The sequence below is a fragment of the Artemia franciscana genome, chromosome 15 (assembly GCF_032884065.1).
Source record: "Artemia franciscana chromosome 15, ASM3288406v1, whole genome shotgun sequence".
NCBI classification, from domain to species: domain Eukaryota; kingdom Metazoa; phylum Arthropoda; class Branchiopoda; order Anostraca; family Artemiidae; genus Artemia; species Artemia franciscana.
This window is the reverse complement of record NC_088877.1, coordinates 521,512-547,828: the sequence shown is the minus strand read 5'-3', so window position 1 is coordinate 547,828 and position 26,317 is coordinate 521,512. Positions and strand designations below refer to the sequence as shown.

Below are 26,317 nucleotides of genomic sequence, written 5' to 3'. Positions count from 1 at the left end.
GTTGCAATTTCCTGCAACTATTAATTAGTTGCATTAGTTAGTTAATTATTAGTTAACATGCTAAGTTTTGGTAGAGGAAAATAGAGCTTTTTTGTGTTATCTTTTTTCTTTATTTTAGGGTATAAATTAAAAGAAAAGTTACAATTTATTACAATTATTAATTAGTTGCATTAGTTAGTTAGTGATTAGTTTGCAAGCTAGGTTTTGGCAGAGGACAACAGAGCTTGTATGTGTTATCTTTATCCTTTACTCTACAGTCTAAATTAAAAGTAATGTTGGAATTTACTACAACTATCTATTAGTTGCATTAGTTAGTTAATTATTAGATAATCATGCTAGGTTTTGGTAGAGGACAACAGATAGGGGATTATCCTACAGATATGTAGAGTACCTCCATAGGAGGCACGGACCAAGGCGGACCTTGTCCCTGGGGGTCAATAATAAAAACTGGGGCACCCTCTCCTGGGGCCATAAATACAGGTGGAGGAGGAAGAAGGCCTCTCAAATGTACACTCAACAGGACCAACTGGCATGTCCACACATACTATGAGTTACAAACGTTCTCCCAGTAATGGGTTAAATTGCATGGTGATGCAAAACACCATCGTGGGAGGATCCTCTATAGGAGGACAACTGCGGCAGGGCGTAAGATCTAGATCTATGGAAAACGGCCTCTTCAAAGAGCTGCCCGGATCCTATCGGGGTACCTGCAAAACTGGGAACCTTGCGATTAACTTTTTCCACTTGAGAATTTGCGCCCCTTGAGGAAATTATAGCCTAGTAAAACACAGCACTCGCACAGGATTCTGATTATTGGATATTTTTCTGGGCTTAGTTCGTTTTGATGGGCGTTTTCGGGCTGAAATACCTCTTCCTAGCTAATATATCTACTATGGGTTGCCTCCTTGTAGTAGCATAATATTTGTAGGCATGAATATATAATGAGTCAGAGGTAATAGGCTTGGGACTGTCTGTGCAGGATCTCGACTATTGTTGATAGAAGAGCATCGCCAAGTGCTGAAAACAATGTCGTGACCAAGATGGGCCCAGGATTGCACAAAGCCTCGAACTTACTGGAGGTCCCAGGGACTTCTTGCTGTCCGGTTCTAAGCCAGTTTAAGTGTTTCAGTGTAGACTTGAGAAGATATGTTGGTTCCCGTCCTGCACTGGTATCCCGGATCATTGCTTTTCCTGAGGCCAAAATAATTTCAATGATTTAAAGAACATGAAAATCGGAACTTCGAGTGTTACGACGTTAAACAATGACTATCGTATCGACATTTTGACTGACGAATTCAGACGGTTTGAACTGGATTTATTAGGAGTTTCAGAATTTCATATCCCAGGGGTAAGAAGCATGAAATTAGGTGACAAGGTATTTGTTTACTCAGGCAGGAAGGATGGGGTACATAGGCAAGGAGTAAGGCTCATGATGAATAAGCTGCTAAGTCCTGTTTAGGCTGAGAAGGTATTAATAATAGAAAACTAATTGCTCATTTTATGACTAAAAAGTTCAGGGTACCAGTTGTAGTAGTATATGCCCCTGTTAAACCAACTGACGGAGATACTAGTGACTCAGATGAATTTTATTTACTCTTACAGGAGCAAATAGACAGGGTACCAGGTAGAAACATGGTGTTTTTACTTGGAGATTTTAACGCCCAGGTTGATAGAAATAGGGATAGATGGTATCCTAGCCTAGGTAACTTTGGTGTAGCAAAAGAAAACAGTAATGGCTACAGACTTTGGCGATTTTGTAGGTATAACAACTTAGTTTTGATGGCCCATAAGTTGACATGATATTCACGTGATGGTAAATAGCAAACCTTATTAATTATGTTATTGTAAACCAAAGAATAGCAGGATCAATACAAGATACTAGGGTATATAGGAGTGCTGTTATTGACGTTAAAAGTAAAGATCACCATCTAGTAGTGTCTAAGGTTAATTTAAAGCTGAAATTTTGGAAGGATTTTCGACGGAATATTGTGCGTTACCATGGAAGTAAAAGTACCTTTAGGATTTAAACATTTTATGACTCAAAAAAGATTTTACCGTTACTGAAAGAGTTTTTTTTTGTAATTCTAACCAGAAAATAAAAATTTTCCATAAAATAAAATGAAAACGTGGGACAGTCATGATATCTTTGATAACGAAGTATTCACGGAGTACGTAAACAACTATTCCAACCACGACTATTCCTATCACGACTACGTCACGCCTTCATATTCAGTTTAAAAAAGTAATTTTTTCTTGGTAGCATTAAATAATATTCCGTTTCTTGATAGCATTAAAAAATCATTCAAAATCGCACTTATCAATTTCTGTATAAAGTATGGGCATCTACCAATGCTCAAACGTTTGCGCCAATGGACCTTATAATAAAAAAGCTTGAGTCTAAAGAAAAATTAATAGCTTAGCACTTACCTGGGTTGTAGTTTCAATGGATTAATGTCCATGGTAGGTTCAAAAGGGATGCCAGCTTCAAGTATCACAAAGCGTTCAAAAAACAATATTTTTGCAACATTGCGAATTTGCTCAAAAGGGGTAGAAAATAAAGTTTTTCTGATCAAGCCACCAGCAATAGTCAAGTCTGTAGGTTGCCTAAAAAATATAAATATATCTTATTTTATATAATTGGTAAGTATCCGTAGTTCCAGGTCAGCCACTACCCGAAAAAACCAAACAAAAAAACGTGGTGTGGCACAACGGTTACCCGATTCAAGGATTTATCGGTTACACATAAGAGTCAGTAAGTTTTCGATGGCCAAAAAGAGTTAAATAATTTTTTTATGCTGGAAAGCTGACAGTATAAAGACTGCTTATAAAGACTGCATATAGTCGGTAGTAAGAGGGAACGCTATAGCGGTGCCTGTAGTAAAGAGCCATTAGGCTTCAATGTTTTGTTATTCACTTATTATTTCTTTTTCCAGAGGCACTTCACATGGAAGGGGTTGTTGCAAACTTCAGAAGGGGCTAGTTGAAAAAGTGGAAGTTCTAGTGCCCTTTTTAAGAGTTGAAAGTGATCAAAGGAAAACTACCCCCCCCCACCTTCACATTCTTATCCCCAACGCACTCGATCAAAATTTTTAAATAGCAATTTTGTTTAAAATAGTTCAAAGATCAAATGGCTATGCCTTTGATAGACAAAACCCCATACAGCACCCAGGGTAAGGCCTTTAAGCTATGTAAGTTGCCCATTGTCAACATGTAAGGTTCTTATGGATGGAGTGGTCGTATAAACTTTGAAGGAGGCTTATTCAATTCAAAACCGAAAATTCTAGTTCCCTTTTTACGAATCAAAATTGATCGAAAGGCTTCCAGCCCCCTCCCATGCCCTTTCTTCCGCAAGCGCATCTGATTGGAATTTTGAGATATCCATTTTGTTCCAAATCTATGCTTCTGGTTTTGACCCCTCCCCCAAGCTCCAGGGGCATAGACTGTAAGTTATGGAAGTTGCTCATTATCAACACATAATGTTTTTATGAAGAGGTGATTGGACAATCTTTGGAGGGGGCACATGCTATTGCACATTCCCTTTAAAAAAATTAAAAAGAGTTATAATAAAAAGTTTTAAGTTAATAATTTTTTTTAATAAAAAGCCCTCTTTTTAAGAGTCAATAGCAACAGGAAGGAAACTAGCCCTCCTCCCCCGCATGCCCTTCCCCCCAAATAAATTCGATCAGAATTTTGAGATAGCCATTTTGTTCCAATAGCCTAAAGGTCAAATAACTATGCTTCTGGCTTTGACTGCCCCCCAAACCCAGAGGCAAGGGCTGTAAGTTATGTAAGTTGCTCATTGATAAGTTACAAAGTGTATATGGAAGGTGTTTAGAGTTCAGTTCAGAGCATATTTATTCATCAATAATTTTACAACAAACACTTCCCCTTGGTTTACCCCGTAAGGCTCAATGGCCAGGAAAAAATAGGGGAAAAGCAAAAATGATACGCATGCATCTAATCAACGTTTTTCACATGATACTTTTATATTGCCACCTAAACAATCTCAAAAATCACGAGCTAGACAGGAGAGTAGTACATGATTCGCCCATTTCAATAAACAGGAAACACAATCCGAAGACACCAACTCCATGGAAAACCGGGGAAAACTTGATTATTAACAAGAAATTCTTTAATGTACTTTTTTGAAGATACCAAATGAGCAGGAGGGCAGGAGGACACCTCCGTGCAGACTCTGGGAGTGTTCCATTTCATGTTACATGCCGTTAGAGGGTTGAAGTCAGACTGAATTGATGTAATATAAGGCATGCGTAAGTTATTGGAAGTGCGGAAATAACAAGTCGACCACTCAGAAATAAAAGATATATTACTACATAGGGCAGGAGGAGGCTGACTATGTAACTTTTGAAATTGAAAGAAGCATAAGACAGAAAATAAAGAGATTTAAATTCAAGCAAAGGTTTAAGTAGGAAACGGTTAGTATCCTGTATAAGGAACCTTGCTTTATCATATTATTTTGAAATTGGCTTCAAAAACGGGGGAAAAGCTGACATCCAAATAACATAAGGCGGAACTAGGCTTTAGAATAGGATTATAAGAATTGACCTTAGAAATATGTATCTAAGTTTTATAAGGATCCTGAGGCTTCTGAGAATTTGATTTTAATAAGGTCAATATGATGCGTATGTTTTTATAAATTTGGGAAGGGGAAATTTCGATTGCAAATCGAAGGTTCCCCCTCTTCAAGCTTTTTCTTCCTCAAATACATCCGATACAAATTTTGAGATAACCATTTTCTTCAAAATAGAACAAAGGTCAAATAACTATGCTACCGATTGTGACCCACCACCCAAGCCGCGGTGCAAGGGCTGTAAGCTATGCAAATCGCTCGTTGTTAACATATCAGATTTTTCTAGAAGAAAAGTTTGTATAAACTCTGGAGGGGGCATATTCGATTATAAATTGAAGGTTATAATATCCTTTTAAAAACTCAAGTGATTGGAGGGTGACCATCCCCCTCGCCACGCACTTTTCTCAGATAATGAAACTGATGAAAATTGCTAGACAGCCAATCTGATCAAAATAGTCTAAAGACCAAAAACTATGCCACCAGGGTTGAGGAAAAACCCCATAACCCCTGGGGCAAGTGCTGTACGTTATGAAAGTTGCCCATTGTTATCATATAAGGTTTTTATGGAAAGAGTGGTCATATAAACTTCAGGCACTACCTCAATTGGAAATCAACAGTTCTAGTGCCCTATTTAAGAGTCAAAAGTGATCGGAGGGCAACCCTCCCCCCAGGCCCTTTTCCTCCAAATGCATCCGATATTTTTTTTTAAAGCATTTTGTTCAAAATAGTCTGAAGGCCAAATAAGTATGCCTCTGGGGTACACAACCCCCACTCCATACCAGTATCCGGTGCAACAGCTGTAAGTTATGCAAGTTGTTCATTGCTTACACATAACAAACAAATAAAAAGTAGAAACAATAGGGAAAATCTTTTCAAGACAGTGGAAATCAATTCCGTGAATTTTTCGGCCCTATGTCCAAGGGCCGTCTTCACCACAATACGAGAACAAGAGAGAAGATATGTATATATAAATAAACTTACGTTAAATTGTGAGAACTAAAACTAAATAATGTTTTCTAAAAACTTTTTTAAAAAACAGCCCTGTCATCCTTACTTCAACGAAGTTTAACCAGGACTGACCAAAAGAAAGAAGTGAGAATATAAACTCATTCAAACTAAAGATAACAAAGTGATTAAGTGCAATTTCTCTGAGCCAACCTAGCTTTTTTAGCAGCCTGTCTCAAAGGTCTTTTCGTAGCTGGTTCAATACTATTATAAATCGGTTTAGTAAAATATTTTGTTAGATCATTTTTAATTAAATTTGAGTATAAAGAATTTAGTGAGTATTCCCTAAGTCCCTGTTCAAAGAAATGTTATTATTTATTTTGAGATTAATTTCGACTGATTCTCGAACCACCTCTTTTATCCCCAAATCATTACTGATGAGTGAAGATTTTTCAAAAAGTATCGTGTAGGACGGATTATTAAATATGCCAACCTAAAGCAGAATCAAAGGAGTTGTCGGAACTATTTGAAATTAATGCCTTGTCTATATCTTTTTTATGCTGTTGTAACCGTTTTTCTAGATTCTGATGGGTCCTGCCGACATAGTAATTTCCACAATCACAGGGTATTTGATAGACCCCTCTTTGGCGAGTAACTGGGGTCTTATCTTTGCCGGAATTTAAGAAATTAATGATTTTAAAATTATTAGTAAAAACTACGGACAGATTATTTTTTGTGCAAATATTTTTTAATTTTGTTGGGATTTTTGGGATATACGGAAGATAGACAATATTTGAGGGCTTATCAGTAGCCTCACATTGTGAAATATCTTCTTCGATTTTACAAGAATGTCTTTTTAATCTACGTTTAATTATTTTAGTGACAAAATGAATGGGGTATCCATTACCAAAAAGAATATCTCTGATAAAGTTTATTTCTGCATCAAACAGTTCGTGGTAACGAACTGTAGTAAGGAGCGACCCGGCTCAATAGTAACCGAAACTCTAAAAAATGGAATTTTGATACCAATAGTTACATCAAAAGAATCACATTTTAATGCTGATTTTAAATATATTAGTTTCATCAAGATCAGTTATACCCATCAAAAGTTACGAGCCTGAGAAAATTTGCCTCATTTTAGAAAATAGGGGGAAACACCCCCTAAAAGTCATAGAATTTTAACAAAAATCACACCATTAGATTCAGCATATCAGAGAACCCTATTGTGGAAGTTTCAAGCTCCTATCTACAAAAGTAGATCTGCCAGAAGGCAGATCACGGATGCATGTTTATTTTTTTTTTTCCCAGGGGTGATCATATCGACCCAATGGTCCTAGAATTTTGCGAGAGGGCTCATTCTAACGCGAATGAAAAGTTCTAGTGCCCTTTTTAAGTGACCAAAAAATTGGAGGGCACCTAGGCCCCCTCCTACGCTAATTATTTCCCCAAAGTCAACGAATCAAAATTCTGAGATAGCCATTTTATTCAGCGTAGTCCTAAAACCTTACAACTATGTCTTTGGGGACAACTTACTCCCCCACAGTCCCCGTGGGAGGGGCTACAAGTTACAAACTTTGACCAGTGCTTATATATAGTAATGGTTATTGGGAAGTGTACAGACGTTTTCAGGGGGATTTTTTGGTTGGGGGAGGGGTTGAGAAGAGGGAGAGGGAGAATCTCTCAACTCTTCTTTTTAAAACAGTAAAAACCTTTAGCGCAAAGAGGGGGGCGTTGATGAGGAAGCAGCCCCTTTCATATACGAAATAATTTCTGTTCGTTTTAAGTTTTAATGTCGCTCCTTACTTTCAGTTAAAAAACTTGTTTTTTTTATTAATGTTTTATATATGAATCGGAGCAAATATTCAGGGCAAGATCAATGAGGGATTTTTTGATTTTTTAATTCAGAAAAGAGGGCTTGTTTGATCCTAGATCTCTAAAAAAGCTTAAAAATCTCTAAAAAGTATTAAGGTGAAACTTCAAGGAAGTGTTGAGAAGGATGGCAGACACACTCAAACCAAACTTTTTCCTTGCTGGTAGCAGGAACATCAGCAATATTTAAGGAACGGCTGAGAGTATTAGGTTGAAACTTTCAAGGTATGTAGAAGGAATGTTGAAGAGAGATTGGAGAGGAACGAGCATCCTCCTTTCCTTTTTATGTGCTTCTTCTCCTTGACAATAGTCAGAGCAATAGTCAGAGCCTCCAGGTAGCAGGAACATCAGCAATATTTAAGGAACGGCTGAGAGTATTAGGTTGAAACTTCCAAGGTATGTAGAAGGAATGTTGAAGAGAGATTGGAGAGGAACCAGCATCCTCCTTTCCTTTTTATGTGCTTCTTCTCCTTGACAATAGTCAGAGCAATAGTCAGAGCCTCCAGGTAGCAGGAACATCAGCAATATTTAAGGAACGGCTGAGAGTATTAGGTTGAAACTTCCAAGGTATGTAGAAGGAATGTTGAAGAGAGATTGGAGAGGAACCAGCATCCTCCTTTCCTTTTTATGTGCTTCTTCTCCTTGACAATAGTCAGAGCAATAGTCAGAGCCTCCAGGTAGCAGGAACATCAGCATTATTTAAGGAACGGCTGAGAGTATTAGGTTGAAACTTCCAAGGTATGTAGAAGGAATGTTGAAGAGAGATTGGAGAGGAACCAGCATCCTCTTTTCCCTTTTATGTGCTTCTTCTCCTTGACAATAGTCAGAGCAATAGTCAGAGCCTCCAGGTAGCAGGAACATCAGCAATATTTAAGGAACGGCTGAGAGTATTAGGTTGAAACTTCCAAGGTATGTAGAAGGAATGTTGAAGAGAGATTGGAGAGGAACCAGCATCCTCCTTTCCTTTTTATGTGCTTCTTCTCCTTGACAATTGTCAGAGCAATAGTCAGAGCCTCCAGGTAGCAGGAACATCAGCAATATTTAAGGAACGGCTGAGAGTATTAGGTTGAAACTTTCAAGGTATGTAGAAGGAATGTTGAAGAGAGATTGGAGAGGAACGAGCATCCTCCTTTCCTTTTTATGTGCTTCTTCTCCTTGACAATAGTCAGAGCAATAGTCAGAGCCTCCAGGGATGCAATGCCCTCGTAGCCCCCGGACAAGGATTGTAAATTATACAACTTATTAATTGTTTATATGCATAATTTAGCAGAAGGAAAAAGGATAAGTTTCTATTCTCAGTGTATATGAAAATTCCAATGGTATTAAGGTGAAACTTTGGAGAAGGGGTATCGTTAAGGGGTATCTTATACCAAATAACAAGGCACTATTTGCATCCCTTTTAGTAAAAAGACAGATCTACTAATATATTGAGAACAGCAAAGGGTATTAAGTTGAAACTTTTAGGACATTTTAAGGGGGATGTTTTGAAGTGGTGAAAGGGCTACATGTCCCCTTCCATATCCAAAAGTGGTCTTCTGTCCACCATTTCCTCCCATGTCCTCTTCGATCAAAATTTTGAAATAGCCATATCGTTCAAAATTGCAATATCTAAGGGCATTAACCTGGAATTTTTAAATCATGCACTAAGGGAAGTTGAAAAAGGAACCGAGGGCAACCAGCCCCCTTCTCTGGCAATTTTAGACGCTCCCGTTTACACTGATAGAAACCTTAAATAGCTATTTCATTCAAAATAGTCAAAAATCGAATAGCTATGTTTCCAGGGATGTAATGCACCCACAACTCCCAAATTAAAGATTGTGAATTATCCAATTTTTACATTTTTAAAATGCAGGATTTATCTTTGGGAAAGGGGCGAATGTTTGCTTCTAGGTGTGTTCTAAAGCACCAAAGATGATGAGGTAAAATTTTGGGGATTAAGGGGTGTGTTAAGCTAAATCAAAAAACGCTATCTGAATCCAATTTATCATAAGTCGTATCTGCATTATCTTAGGAGTAGGTAAATGTATTAACTGGAAATCTTCAGAGCCACTATTGCTACTACTAACCTACTTCGAGTTGACTAACTGCAGTCAGTTGGTACTTGTTAACATTTTATTTCAGATTGAAGCTTAAAACGAACTATTTTATATAAGAAGGGGCTGATGTTACCTCAGGGTCCACTTTTTGCACTAAAATTTGGCTAGAATCTTACTAAAGACCTGTTAGCGTCCAACATATGTCAAACTAGTATTTGCCTATTTACATTTCATATATTTAATATTTATATTTCAACTATTATATTTCAAACAACACATATCAAACTAGTATATTTCATTTACAGATTGTCATTTGACCATTACAGATCACGGCCTTAAGACCGTGATTAAGTGAACTGATGGAACTCAAAAATCCTTTGTTAAAATCGAAAATTTATTTTTAAAAAGTACTCAAGTATTCATTGGCGGAAGATACCTCTTTTAATATCAGGCAGTAGCTTCTTGAAAATGCTACAAAATGTTTGCTAGGATTTTGCTCTATTTCCTCTAATTGCTTGGAAATCTTAGAAAATGTCTCGTTCTTTTTCACAAGTGTAATCTATGAAGGATATTGATTTTAGAACAAAATCGGTACTAACATGAGCAGAAAACAATAACCTGTATGATGATTGCAACCATTTTTGGATCATTTTCCTGTTTTCTAACAGTCCCATAGAATATTTTCAGCTACCTGAAATTTTTACAAATTTTTTCCCAGAAAAGATCGTTTCAGATTGCCGATAACACCCCTAGAGACCAGATTGACATGGTGGCATAATTAACCTCCTATTTCCGCTAATGAATAAGTGCTATTTGAAGGGTTTTTGACAATCGACGGTCTCTAGAGAATTGAGAGACAGAAGGCTACCCTAACTTTGATTTTGAACCTCGATGTTTTCAAGTTCACTTAATCACAGCCTTAATGAGAAGAAACGAGGCATTTCATTCCCAAAGCAGTGTGTAAAAGTATTTCAGATTTAGTCATTACTCTTTTTTAAGAGTATTCATTCTTGAAGCAGCGGGAAGAAAGGTCACTTTAGCATAAAGAGTGAGAGGCTAAGGGGGTAACAGCTTTCTTTTTAAGCAGAAAAATGTCTGTGTGTTTAAGTTTTAATATTACTCTTTATTCTATTTGAATTGATTCTTTCTGAACAAAAGGCTCTACGCTTGAAAATTGAGTTCCAAATACCTTTTAATAAAAAAGGTAGATATCTGTTAGCCAGTACACACTCGAGAATTTGGATATATAAAATCAGGCAATAGCCGCTTTATTGCTGTTTGTATGCGGAGACAATTAGCGTCGGCTCGGTGGAAAACTACATTGTAGCTATATCTTAATAAATATTTAGCCGGTATTTTGGTTAGGTTACATTTTGCATGGAGCCCCGCCATACTTAATAGTTAAAGACTTACTTTACATTCAAGATTCAAGATTTTTATTTAAACTTTGAAAACTGTGTTTTCTTGGCCCAAGGAATCTAAGTTGTGAAATTCGAGCCAATAAAAAAAAATTGGTCCTTTTTAAGGAGATCCGTACCGCAACTTATTTTTGTTCGTAAATTATGGTCTTCTTCCCCAAAGAAACTACGCGTGCTAGTTTCAAGCAGTTCTAAAAAAATTACCTTTTTCAGAGGAACTAATATAGTTTGTCTGTTTTTCTTGTGTTAAATGACTTTAAGACATATTGTTTTTAGGGGACCCTGAGTTTTGGGAGACCAATACCTAATGCCATTTTATTCCGGGTTCGTCTTGGTTGGCAAATAAAGGTAGCAAGCTCACAACCAATCGGGAACAACAAGCTCTTCTGTCTATTCATAGGCTCTTTAAAACCCCCTTTTAACAGCCAGGTAACAATCTTTGAAATTTCAAAGAAGTCAAAAAATGGGCCTGGCCCTTTTTTGGGTCCCAATTAGCCTACAAAGGAAGCTCTTGTCGTTGGACGTAATATTTTATGCATTATAATTAACTTGGTGCAAGGACCCCCAAATTGATCGATTCAATTATAATTATATCATATAATTTAATTATAATTTAGTTAAAATTATAATTTAATTTATAATTATTTAAATTTATAATTAAATTTACAATTTGATTATAAATTAATCTACTAATCTATGTTACACTAAGTTTTACTTGGCAAGGGGACTTGCGGCTGTAAATTTCAAACTTATTAAAGACAACTATTTCTTGGCACATTTCCTTGCACCAGACATCCCCCTATCTTGGTTCGGGGGAGAAACCATGGAAGTTTTGAGACCTAAGACCAAATATGCCCTTTTCCACTTTACCCGGGAGCTACGTAGAAAAAAGGGAATTCAAGAGGGGCTGGTAGCCCTTCAGTCGCTGTGATTCTTAAGAAGAGCACCAAAGTTTCAATGTCCAATCAAATGACCCATTTCTTACTTTTTTCAAAGCCCCCTCCTTTACATATTGGCAGAAGAAAAAAATAACACCTGGAAGGTAGATGGCTCTTTAATTCAAAAAGTTTTATCACCCAAGATTTAATAGTTATACTTTTAAACGAATCTAAAACATGTAAAAAATAAATTCATATTAATTTCAAAGGCTGGTTCACGAGGATCGAGCCCTGGTATTGCTGGTTATTTGGTTTGGAATGGGTCAGTAGCGTGACTCTGTAAGCTCAGCCTTTTCGAGGATGGTTGGCCCTCAGGCTCCATTGCAGTTTCTGGCTAAAGGACCGTGAAGCAGAAATCAGCACCCCTGGTAGAGACTATGAAGTTCGTTACCGTATTCTTTACCTTTTTTATATATAAAAAAAAATCGAATACTAGATCTGGACCGATTCAGATCGATTGTAGCTTCGAGTAACATTTGAATCTACATTGAATTGGTTGTAATTTCATTAACAAAAAAAAAAATCAGCAAAAATAGCGTAAATAAAAACATTTCTTACAAATAGCATTTTTTTTGGACTAACAATATTAGTTTGAATAAAGTATAGTAAAAATTGTAGTGAAGAATAATATCAAGAAAAGGGTATGAATTTCACCTTATTTTACTTATGCAATCCAACCCAACTATAGCTAAGTTGACATCAACAAGCGTGGCATCACAAATAAACTCTCCTTTATTGAACAACAGCATGTGCCAAGGCCATAGCCCTCTACCAAGAAAGTTATACCTCTGTGGCTGGAGAAGCCCACGATTTGAATTGTACAACGGACGAATTCCAGGAGGTTGGCTACTACACTCTAGATACAAGTTACCACAAATTGTGTCAGAAATATTTTGACTTTTTCCTTGCAAGACGATATCTGGAATTGCAAAGTTTCTTGTAAATAAAGTAAACAATAATGATAATATTTATACTGTTTTCCAATTCTGTTAATCCAAATACAAACAATTTAGACTCGGAACATTAGTTGCAAGTGTTGCTCCGCAGAACATGCGGAGCAACACTTTATGTATAATTTAAAGTGTCTGTCAGTCTTTTTTTTCATGAATCTTTCCGCCAAATTTTCAGCTAAATTAATTCAAACAGTTCGTGGTAATGAACTGTAAGTAAGAAGAGACTCGGCTCAATAGTAACCGAAACTCTAAGAAACAGAATTTTAATATCAATAGACAAATCAAAAGAATTGGCTGATTATGCTAATTACAAACGTATAAGATTCATTGAGTTTAGTGTGACCCATCAAAAGGTAAGAGTCTGGGAAACTTTGTCCGATTAATAAAAGGGGAAACGCCCCCAAAATATTAAGGAATTTTAATGAAACTCTCACCGTTCGGCGTATTAGAGAACCCTACTGTAGAAGTTTCAAGTTTTCCATCTGGAAAAATGTGGAATTTTGTATATTTTTCCAGACGAAAGAACATGGATACGTTCCTATTTGTTTTTTTTCAGGGGCAATCGTATATCAAACCAATGGTCCTATAATATCAGGAGGGGGCTCTTAGGAATGGAAATTAAAAGTTTTAGTGCACTTTTTAAGTGACTGAAAAGATTGGAGGGCAACTAGTTCCCCTCTCACACGCCTTTTCTCCCCAAAGTCGTATGATAAAAATTCTGAGATAGTCATTTTGTTGAACACAGTTAAGGTATCTAATAGTTACGCCTTTAGTGATAACAACATTCCTCATAGTCGCTTGGGAATGGCCTGTAAGTTATGAAATTTGCCCATTCTTTACGCATAGTATTTGTCATTGGGAAGTAAACAGACATTTTTGGGGGATGGTGGAGGGGTGAATTTTCTGCTCTGGGAATTTTCCACGGGGAGAATTTTTCGTAGGGAGGGGAGTTTCCAGGGGCTGAGCTTTTCAGAGAAAATTATACACAGGGGGGAATTTTCCATTATTCCTATGCAAGATTCTTTTTATTTGTCTCACTTTCTCTTTGTCGATTCAATTTTAGATTTGGAGATGTTACTGGTAATCTTCGGGGGGAGATTTTCACCAGGTTAGAATTGTCTAGAGAATCATTTCGTGGGGGAGGGATTTTCTAAGGGAAACATTCTTCATGGGGGAATTTGCTGAGGGATAAATTCACCATCGGGGAATTTTCAGCGGGAGCAGCTTTCCACAGGGAGAGGGGGGAGATTTCTTGGAAAAGTTTTCCACGGATGTTAAATATATCTTTATAATTTGAAAAACAATCAGAAATAAAGTCTATACAGTTGAATGTGTGCTAAGAAGAATTTTTCAGGTGGAATCATCCAAGATAAATTTTTCGAGGCTAAATATCAGCGATAATAGAAGTGTTCGAAGGAATTTTTCTTGAAATACTCACACTTTACGTGTGAGTAACTTTTCATAGAGCTTTTTTTCCGTTGGGGAGGGAATTTCACAAAGCGGGGGAGCCGGATTTCCCGGCATCATTTAACAGCGATCAGAAATTAAATAGTTTTTCAACTGAAAATGATTTTTGACTGAAAGTTAGGAGCAACACTAAAACTTAAAACAAACAGAAATTATTACGTATACGATGGGGGTTTCTCCCTTCTCAATACCTTGCTCTTTACGATAAAGTTTGACTTTTGTACCAATTCTTTAAGAACCACTCGTCAAACGCCAAGACCGTTTAATTAGAAAAATAAGAACCTTTATAAAAAGAACTAATAAACTTTGGGATAGAGACTTGTGGAACATAATCGTGCCAATATAATCCAATAATTCTCAGGCTTAGCCTGAGTGTAATTCACACACCCACCAGCCCACCAGCATAATTGGAAAAAAAAAATCAAAACTCACAAAAATCCTAAGGGACCTGGGGAACCACAAATGAAAGCAATTAGCACAAAAAATTAGCACGATTAAATCAGAAATGAACTTCACTCTCCCAAATTTACATTTGAGAGAAGGAAAAAGTAGGTTCTGGCATATGAGGCGATACCAGACGTCAGGAGTGGTTGGCAGACCAATCACTCCGTCCAAAATATAATTAGCAGGCCAAAATATAATTAGCACTTTACAGAAAACAAAATACATTTATTTGATTTTTTTTAATTTAACAAATCCAAATTGATCAAGAATTTCAGAAATGAATAGCAGCATATATATTATACTGTCAATCCAAATGCATTTATTGTTTTTAGTAGTCTTGCTTATGATGGTATTTTTTCTTCTTTTTCGGTAATACAAAATAAAAACATATAGCTTGAAATAAGGACTGTTTCAAGTAAATTGATATCCTCATTCGTGAATTGAATTATGTGTCTATAGCTTCAGGTACAGCATACTAATTTTGGTAAAAGCCAACCTTTACTACGACTGGTAAGCTCTGTGGCTATGATTAATAAGTGATGACTTGAAGCTCTCTGAACCATTGGTAAACAAAAGTGGCTGTTAGATGGAAATAATCTTAACTGCAATTCAGCAGGAAACAGCAACTCATCTCCCTTTCCCTAATCAGATCTTTGCTCAATCTGTCAGAAAACAAACAGCTCAATCTTTTAAATCTGGTAAGCTTTCTAAACCGTTGGTAAATAAAAATGGCAGCTCAACGGTTAAAAATATAAACTTGTAAATAGTGACTCACCTCCTTTTCCTTCATCAATTCTAAACCGTTGGTAAATAAAAGTGGCAGTTCAATGTTTAATAATACCAACCAACTTATAAATAGTGACTCAACTCCTTGTCCTTCATCGATCTAAACCGTTGGTAAATAAAAGTGACAGTTCAATGTTTAGTAATACAAACTTGTAAATAGTGACTCACCACCTTTTCTTGCATCGATTCTAAACCTGGTAAATAAAAGTGGCAGTTCAACGGTTAATAATACTAACTTGTAAATAGTGACTCACCTCCTTTTCCTTCATCAATTCTGAACCGTTGGTAAATAAAAGTGGCAGTTCAATGTTTAGTAATACCAACTTGTAAATAGTGACTCACCACCTTTTCTTGCATCGATTCTAAACCACTGGTAAATAAAAGTGGCAGTTCAACAGTTAATAATACCAACTTGTAAATAGTGACTCACCTCCTTTTCCTTCATCAATTCTTCTTTCAATCTGCTGAAAAGCAACTTTTTTTGGATCAAAATTCCCTCTGCTTTTCTTCATGTACTTCGAGCCTGAATAAACCAAACCTCTCAGAGGTAGGACAGGAGTAAGCTGTTCTTTTAATGATTCACTTAAATTTGTTGCCACTGGGTATCTGGAAATACAAGGTAATACCAGATATTACTGGAAATCTGTAGAATCATAAGGGAGTGTACTTGTTACGCAAGGGCTACCATTTAACTGGCATCATCGTACGTGCTTAATGTACTACATACATCATAGTAAAAATATATTTGCTCCCTGGGTTCATTTTAGGTGATGTAGGTCATCTTAGGTCTAATTGCCTACTGTTTTATTTGCTATCGCTGGGAATTTATAAGACAAAAATACTAGAAACCTACAAAATTACAAGGTAGCCTAACTGTTACCGATGGACAACCATTTAACCGGCGTTATCTAAACATACTAAATAAATATCTAAAAAATGGTGTATGATTTCCACCAAGACTGACATTTAGGGATAAGGATTTGTTTACAAATCTGAGATTTGTTAATCAAATTTTCTTTCTCTTATAATTTACATGTATGTTTGAAAAGGTGTTTCTTTTAGGTACAATGATTAACTTTAATCTTTTTTTTATCGAGTTGGTTATAAAAGGGTAGTGTTATGTATGTATGTTTGTCTAAGGTTTTTTTTTTATCTTCTACAGAGAGAAATTTTTATTCCGAGGGGGGACAGGGAGATGGAGATGATTTTTATTTCGGAAAGGGAGATGCTGTTTTTTCATTTTTTATTTGGTCTGCGGAGTCTTGTAACACCTTATTTAAGTGTTAGGTTTGTTTAAAGTTAAATTAACTCTCTGTTTCCATATCCGTCTTTCTTCTTTAGAGAATGTTTTAAATAGAAAGTGTTGAAACGTTTAATGTTTAAATATTTTGTTTCATGATCCCGCTCCTTTACAGGTCATTGAGCCTTTGTGGAGATTAGTAGTTTTGTTTATTGAATGATTTTTGCCGATTATTTGAAACATATTTATTTATCTTACGTTTGTAATAGTATTTTAGTATTAATAAAATGATTGATGATTGATTGATTGATTGATCTATGTATCACAGGCTTATATCGCAATATAGAAGTTCCAAATCAAAACAATCAATATTGACATTCACAATAGTGCTTTACTTTTACGACATAACTTTACCAGCCTGAAAAACAGATTTTATGATTCAGATTTGAAACAGAAACGCGCTCACTAAACTGAAGACAGCATTTTCATTGGGAAACACAAATCCAACAGACTAAGCCAAACTTGACTACTAGCAGAGCCTAGCTCAACATTTTTTTTTAGCTCTGGGCGAGTTTTTTGGCTCTCTCCAACTCCCTCACCCCCCTTTGCTGAATTTCAGTCAGAAATAAACATAAGTTCTATAAGAAATAACTCTTATGGATTCATATGTTTTGAAGAAGAAAAAAATATCTATGAAAACGTGACTTACCCAAAACCGAGGTACTGGCACGTAGCATTTCTAAGTTTTTGTGTTGGTATGTCGAAGGCACAAAGTTGTTCCCAAACACTTTTTGTATTAATTGAAACAAAACCTTTCTTACTTCTTATAGGAAAGCCGAATTCATCTAATTTAATCTGTAGCTCTCTGTCATTTTTGGCTTCCTTTGAAAGGGCAACTGCAAGAGACGAAAGTTTATAAATAAATTAAATATAAAGTACGAAACAATAGGCCTGCAACATATCGCTGAGTCATACATATAACAGTCAGGTACCCACTAGTCCCGAGCCAAAACCTTAGGATTTTACTATTTATTCCATACTTTTCAAAGCTTCCTACAATTATACATCTGCACAACCCCAGAGAGGTGTCTAGAAGTATATACCCCTCTAAAAACAAACATACCTCTATGAAAATATTTGCGAAAATAACTTATCCCATAAGCTACCTTGTCAGCATATGAATTAGCTGTGGTGAAGAAACAGCAATATTCCTTCTTTTGTGAGAGGGCAAGAATACCATAATCGAAAAACTCGAACTAGAATCGTTTTAGTAAAGTGCCACGTAACTGTGTTGCATTATCAGCTATGGAATGACTACACATGGAATTCAAGATCATAGAAACTTGGGAATGAGCTCATTCGGTCTAGATTTGAGAGTCGTGTTGCATTTTCTAGCTATGAAAAGTATTGAGGAGGAGAGGATCAGCTTGCCCATCGCACTCTGTTTCGCTCCCTGGCACCCTTGTAGCCTCCAACTGTCTCAGATCAAAATATTAAGATAGATGTTAAGTTCAAAAGGGCCGAGAAGTCTAATAACTGTGTTTATGGGCACAACACAGCCCCCTCCACCCTCACGGGGAATAGTTTTAAATGATGTTTTCGAATCAGATTGAAACTCTTAAGGATCGTTGCTTAGGCCTAAGTTTACCAGTGTTTCTCAAGGGCATTCTACTGAAATGACCTCAGTGTCTAAGTAAACCAAAATCCGTCATTTGTACCCAAAGCCTCAAAATAGATTATTTGCAAAATCCCAAGAGTGGGTAGTGTTGAAGCTTCCAGGGTTGGTTGGAAGGGGCTGCTGAACTGGCCTCGAGTTTCGACTAGGTGAAGAAGGCAAGAATAAAAAGAAAATACATATCGCGATCACCGAAATAGTATAACGGAAGCAGCTTGGAATAGATTTGAAATTTTTAGATAGTGTTAGGGAAAGAGAGGATATAGCAAAAGTGCTTTAAATATTTCGGTAGGGGGAGGGGCAACATAATATTTTGTCTCCAATCCTCCAAATCATTTTTGCAGTGTAAGACTTCCAAACATAATACCCATTCACGGTAAAGAAGCAAGATAAATTAAGAGAAATCATGCGTGGCCACAGAGCGGATCTGCAATATCTCGACAACAGCTTCAGAGATCAAGTTGAAACTTGTGAGGAGCTTTTTTGTAAGTGGATAGGGTAAGTGGGCCTTAAATTTTGACTTGAAGAGAGGATAAGAGGAAGAGTAAAATATTTATGCCTGTAATCTACCTAAAAGTTTCGGCACTCTAAGCCCCATTGGGACTAGAATATATTCCCAGTGAGGTAACGCTGTAACTTCGAAAAGTTATTTTATATATTTAAGTAACCACAGCTCACAGTTAAACCTAAAAGAAAAGAAAAATATTTACGGAAGAATTTTAGAAAAAGATTGTCATATGTTCTTTTTGACAAAGATGTGATTCAGTAATCTAAGCAACAAAATCAGAAATGACGATTCTAAATGTCTGCATTTTGATTTATTCAAAATAGTTTTATTCAATCCCTAAGGATGTGCACTTTTTGTATAATACCTTTTCCTTCCTTTATTTCTTATGATTTTTATTAGTATCTAACCCATCTTTTCGCTTACTTAACGCTTATTCTATTCACATATACATTGTAGTTATTGTTTTATTCAAAAATGTTTAGCTATATCCTCACCAAATTCAAGTAGATTTGTTTTTCTCCATTTTATTTTACAACGTTGATAAACAATAATTTACTTCTAAAACCGAATTTATATCCACGGCTGTTTTTAGCTTAAGGATTGAATTATTAGATTATTACCCAAAAATGCTTAGACCAAACGAGAAATTGTTACAGCAGATACATACTAAGTTGTTTCATTCATTTCGCTTTTTTTTATAGAATAAAAGAAAGTTTTTTAAGATATTTGAAATATTCATTTTTTTTTATTTAGGAGTACTTTCAAACTGAACTTTATTACCTTTGAAACTAAGAAACATGAATTAGTTTCGTTGTTACTGAGTAAATAGAGGAATCTGAAAAAATTGTAGTCAATGCAACGACCACATAGCCACACTCACCAAAAGAGATCAAAGAAACCGAAATAAAAGTTTTTTTTTTACCATCCCTCCATTTTAGGTTTATTCACACCGGAAAATTCATATTCTTTTCTTTTTTTAAGAAGAAAGGGTTTATTAATCAACAATAACACACCAAAACCTGAAGGAAAAACACAACTCTTTTTTCTTTATGAAGCAATCAAAGACCTTTCTTGGGGTTGATTTAAAAAATCATGCAATCTTTAGGACAGCATAAAATTGTCGTCAGTGTTGCCACGTTGAACCACAAACATAAAAAAGCAAAAAAGGTCTAAATTTTGACAACACGTTAAATCCTTAAAAATCCAAACATTAAACTAGACCTTCGGAGGAAAGCAATACCTTCTTAAGCTGTCTAGTACCATAAGTTTTCAGCTTTAAGTTGTTTACTAACATATATTTTTGGCTCCTTTTTTTTATTTTTCACCGACACTTCTTTCATTTAAATTTGTCAGTCGCTAATACCAAAACCGCATAACTGTATATGAAAGACATTTTATGAAAAAAAAATCAAATCCCGATCTTTCCTAATTTTTAAGATACAAATAGTTGTTGAAACTTCCGATTAACCAGTTCAAGTAATCAGGTTTCATTTCACTGTCCTTGGTGAAGAATTTAAGGAATTTAAATTTAAATTTAAATTTAGAATTTAAGGAATAATATGATTTGCTAAAGAAACTGTGACGGATAACGTCACAAAAAAATTAGTGCAATATGAAAGGAATCTCTTTTTTTCTGTTTATCATTTTAGTTATAAGTTTAGTAATTATGTTTGCATAATGTAAAAAACAAGCATTTAGTGTTTTATTTTTATTGAGGTGTGTTAAGGAAGGAGCTGAGTGTTGAATGTTAAGTTAGTGGTAGTGGTATTTATGATGTTGTAGTTGTGTTTTTAAATCTCTTCTGAGGCTAATGTTAAGTATGATTTTTTGTGTGGATTTGTTTGGTTATCCGTCCTCCATATCATGCTGTTGCACACGGAGGGGATGCGTCTATGTTACGTGTTTGTTAGCAATTGATATTAGGAAAATAAAAATTAATAAAAATAATACATTGAGCTATTAATTTAGTGGCAGTCCAGATGAAAATAGTGAGCACACTATTTACTTTGACAATATGAGCACACTTCTCAACTTTGAGCACTAAGCTGAACAGTTGTTTTAAACTGTTTATAATAATATATGATACATATATATATATATATATATATATATATATATATATATATATATATATATATATATATATATATATATATATATATATATAAATAATACAATATAAAATATATAGAATAATATCTATAAGTGTATAGTATATATAATAAGTATATATGTATATCAGTATACATAAAATAATAATTCAAATACATATGATTTTATCAAACTTTATAATTTACAAGCAAAAAAGGAAATTTCGAATAGATTTTACTAATTTTGTTTTTTATTCATTCTTGGCCAACAGCCATAAAAAATTTTGATTTTATTTTGTTTAAAACCCTATAACAAATGTATTTTGTATAAGCTGAATTATATGTTTTGGTAAAGTATCACGACAGTTTCCCGATAACTGGAACAAAATTCTATGTTTGAAAGTGAAAAAACAATTTCTATTTTTTATTAATCAATCTTTTTCATTTCGTTTATTTCTGTCTTCTTGACGTTACTGAGTGTACTTAAATCTTGTTTTTCTTCTGCTATCTAACAAGCTCTTGGGACTTGACCTACAGATGAAGGAAACGGTAGTATAATGTTTTTTTGTTAATAAATGTGTCTATCTGTATAGCCGAGTAGAATTTAAAACAGAACAATTTAAAGATTTTATTTTAATGCACTTTAACTTATATTTTACAAGAGTATTTGTTTTACCATTCTCCTCCATGTTTTTACTACGAATCTGACGCTCTTGACATGAATAAACTTCAAATTGGAAAAAAAAACCCAAAAGGGTTAAACAAGATACTATGTACTAGTATGGTTAGTAACTAGTATGGTTATTTACTAGTATAAGTTGACTATATGACTAAAAGGAAAGCACTTACGACAGAATAGTTCATCTTCACCGAGAGGACACTCTTGACGCCTGTTGCAAATTGTTACGTTAGACAAACACTGACGACTCAGAGGACAGAAGAAGGACGGCGGTTTACAATTAAAATCTAGAAGGAAAGGTCAAGAATTATAGCAGATAAAATGAGTTACATTGCGCGAACATGTTGTAGACGAGTTGACTGTGACCACAAATGACGCAGACGATTTACCCCATCGTTACACCGATTCACCCCATCGTTCAGAAGCCCCATCGTTTGTATCTTCATTAATTTACCTTACAGATGTTTGACCTTCATTTAAGAAAGATCACCTTGAATGAACTAAAGATTAGCTTATAAAACATGAGTTCGTCCGGCAGTGACTTGGTTAGTCGAAAGGTTGCAAAATGCGTCATTCCTCTTACAACTGGGGTTCTATCATCACTGACTGTTTGTTGTTTCCCAGCAAAATAGGTTTACATATTTTTCAAAAAGGAAGAGTGACACCGGTTCATAAAGGTGGGGATACAAATGATTTTGTTTACCTACCCCGCTCAGTGTTGCCTGTTATTTCTCATCTTGTTGAAAAATGTTTTACTGCTAAGTTATTCCAATTTTGGAGAAGGATGTTTGTTAAATAGTAATCAGTTTGGGTTCAAAATGAACGGAACGACGGGAGCTTCAGATTATGGCTTGAAGTTGGTGTTATATATCTAGATTTGATGAAAGATTTTAAAAGAGTTGACCATGGCGTGCTCTCGGAAAAACATGAGAGCTAGAAGACGTAAGGTCAAGGTCTTGGCATTAGAAACAGCGTCCTCAGGCTTCAATACTAGTCAGTAGAGATAAATTACTTGCAATCTGGACCGTGTCCAGTGGTTTGCTGAGAGGGATAGAGGGACAGTGGTTTGCTGGAGTCGCACAGGGATATTTCCTAGTACTAATTATTTTGCTGTTGCTCATTAATCGCATATCTTATTTTGTTCCAGATTGTGGTTTCCGAGTTAATAATACAACTAAAAAACATAAGAATGAAGTAGTGCCATTGTTTGTTGGTGAAAAAGTAACTATCAGTGCTGCAAAGACAAAGTGCTGCTACTTCAGACATGGACGAGGCACACAGTTGATAATTTACATTTCAACTATATTGAAATATAGTTGAATATTTCAACTATATATTCAACTATATTTCAATATAAATAAATTGACCATTTACACAATATACACAAATTGACCATTTTTCAATATACACAAATTGACCATTTTGTGTATACTTGGTCAACACAAAAATAATTTTAATAAGTCAATTTTGTCTCTATTTTTGGTCTACTGGTTGGATTTATCCTTGGATTTAGGGAGTTGGAAAACCGTTTGGCACGTAAAGCATGTTTCTTTCCGTACTTGAAAGTTTATATCGATGAAATCATGTCATTAGGCTCCACATGCAGTATGTGGGTACACAACTAGAATAAAGGTACTTGACCAAAAGGTAATATATGCAACCAGGTGAATACCAAATCACTTTTCAATTAGCCTTTTTTTTCAGCTGCTTTATGATCCTTATAAACAAAATAGATCTTTGGCAATTTAGCAAAGTGTGGTTAGTGCGGAGCCTGGCAATCTGACTAGAAAAATATAATAACAAAAAATAAACCTAAAGAACAAATAACATAGGCAAATTATAATTAAAATTAATCTTAAAAATATGGCACCAAAAGGTTTAAGAAGGTTTAGCTATCCTTCGAATGGATAATTGGCTTTGGGAACCAACAAATTCTTATTGTTTAAGTTTTTACGGGCGAAAGCGTTGTCAAATTCTAGGATTTTGTTTTTCTTATCTTCCAAGTGTAAAATTACCACAAATCACCATTGCTAATAAATAAAACCAAAACTAACAGAAATTACAATAGATAACCTAGTCAAACTCAAAACGAGCAAAATTAGAAGAAGTATTTCTGACAACACCTATGTCTTTTAAAGACCAGAAAAAAATTTACACCTTACTAGAAAAAAACAAAAACAAACACATAACCGCGTATTGTAGTTCGATATACATATTCTGATATTTACTCTTTATTGTCTTAGTACTTCTTTATTTGTTAAAGTCAAAAAGTGAAAACATTTAAAACGTATTGTGTTTTCAGTGAAGTGCAAATTATGTTCTGGTCTTAAGAAGGTGCGGGGGTTGTAAGTGTATATTGTTGCTTCTTTCGAGTTTGAATCGGTTATTTATTTTAATTTCTGTTCGTTTTGGTTTAAATTCGTTTATTGGTGGTGATTTGTGGTAGTTTTACACTTGGAAAATTATTTGAATTTATTTCTTTTCATATTTGGCTTAACAAGGCTCTTTACTATTTTTTGACGAACTTGTTTTGTAGAAGAAGTTTTTTAAATTAATTTCTCTTCATTTTTTAATGATATATCTTTTTCATAGAAAAAAAAACAACATTTTATATAATTTTTTTCTATTACACTCCATAGTTTTTACTTTGAAGATTATTTGACTATACTCATGCTCATTTTTGGTTTAATGAGGCTTTTTAATTTTCTTTAAAAAAGTTGCTCCGTATGTTTCCCATTAACAATTACTATCTGTAAGCAATTAAACAAAAACAATAGTTTTCTCAATTGAAAGGAGCAGCCTCAAACCTTAAAACTAACATAAATTATTACGTATATGAACGGGGTTTGCCTCCTCTTCAAGACCTTGCTATTTGCGCTAAAGTTTTTTTTTGGATTTTAGAACAAAGGCTTTTGTTCTAATTAAATGGCCATTTCGCTTCAGGAATCGTTCTTAAAGAATTAGGGCAAAAGGTCCAAACTTTAGCGTAAAAAGCAAGGTGTTGTGGAAGAGGCAACTCCTTTTATATAGGTAGCAATTTCTGTTCTTTTTAAGTTTTGATGTTGTTCCTTACTTTCAGTTAGAAAAACTTGTTTTTTTAAGGCTTAATTTCTGATAGTTTTTAAATAATACCGCGAAATCCAGCTCTCTGTCCATGAAAAATGCTGGTACTTGTGTGTTATACACCACTAAAAAAAAAAAAAAAAAAAACTTCAACAAACGAAACAAAATATTGATGTAAAATAAGCTTAATAGCATAACTGAATAAAACAAGTAAGAAAAACACAACAAAAAAAAATCAAACACAATTTACGTTCTTGAAAAAAAGGAAAAGGCTGGGCATAAAGAGAAAACTTTCAGACTTACGATAGAAATTATGCCTATTAATCCTAGCTACTTCCAACGACTGTTTAACTTTAAATCTCAAAACTAATTCAGTGTTACTAAAATAAATTGGAAAATCAAGTAAAGATTTACAATATTTAAAATAGCAACGCGAATCGAAGACAAGTCGCAAATTTTAAAATCTCGCATATTAAAAAAATCGCATCTTAAAACCGCATACTTTAAATTTTAGAAGTTATATAAACTTATGAAGAATCGTAAGAACAGACACAGAACTTGGATTAGAACTTGGATTAGAGCTTGGATTAGAACTTGGATTAGCATTTCTATTTGTCAATCATGGCGCTGAAAAAGGGGCACCTCAAAAAGCTCAAGAAGTAACATCAAATATAATCTAGAATATAAATATAAATTAAATCAAGAAGAACGATAAAACAATATTTTATTCGATAATCGAAATAAAAAGCGCCGAAAGATCAAATTCAAGTTCTCAAGTTCTATTTATTTTCATAAAATAACGTTAAAAAAACAATATCCTAAAGGGCTCAATGGCCAGTCATTTGGGAAACGGACATACAATAAATAAAGAATTATAAAACTTGGCATAAACATACTAACCAACATCCGAACATAAATCTATAAGGAAAAGAAATCAGCTCACCGGCAGTCCCCGAGAAACAACGACACTCACATCACCCGACAATAAAATACAAATTAAAATTCTCTGCGTCATCGAGGATCTAACACCAACAAAACAGCAACCCCCCCCCAAAAAAAAAAAAAAACCATAAGAAACATTTATTAAGAAACCTTAAATAAGAAACTTTTCACATGTCTCTTAAAGGAGCAAAGTGTTCGTTACTGCCATGTCTCAGCGGGAACTAAGTTTCAAGCATGCCCCACAGTCACGGCCAGACTGAAGTCAGAATGAACCGAGGGATTAGCTGGATTCATCAAATCCTCTCAGTTTCGTGCTATATACATATTTACTTCCCCTACTAGTTTGAGCAGTCCCGGAAAACAACATGGGAGATGAAATTAGAATTTCAGGGCAATGAGAATCACAAGCTCAATCATAAGAATGACAATTGCAAGTTACATTAACTAAGGATAATCCTAGGTACAGATTTGAGCGGCTGATATATCCAACAATAATATGTATCAAAATTCTACTTATTAGTGCACATGGGGCACTAAAAAGGGTATGGGGCATATGTGCCCAATTCTACTTATTAGTGCACAAATTAAAATAAAGCTAGGAGGATTTGCTCGCATTATTGGCTGTTTCTGAGCACAAACTTTACGCTGAGAACAAAGTCTTTAAATCGGAGGT

General features: G+C 35.0%; 1 protein-coding gene across 1 annotated transcript in view; it reads right to left on the bottom strand.

Moving 5' to 3' along the window:
- The window catches only part of LOC136036670 (serine protease nudel-like), a gene marked incomplete in the record, with an annotated part of 142,155 nt that overhangs the window by 32,447 nt on the left and 83,391 nt on the right, over window positions 1–26,317 (bottom strand). Inside the window, 5 exon segments of the mRNA XM_065718978.1 lie at window positions 2,428–2,604; window positions 12,452–12,716; window positions 15,878–16,053; window positions 17,397–17,583; window positions 21,810–21,926. Coding sequence (XP_065575050.1) covers window positions 2,428–2,604; window positions 12,452–12,716; window positions 15,878–16,053; window positions 17,397–17,583; window positions 21,810–21,926 — 922 coding nt within the window.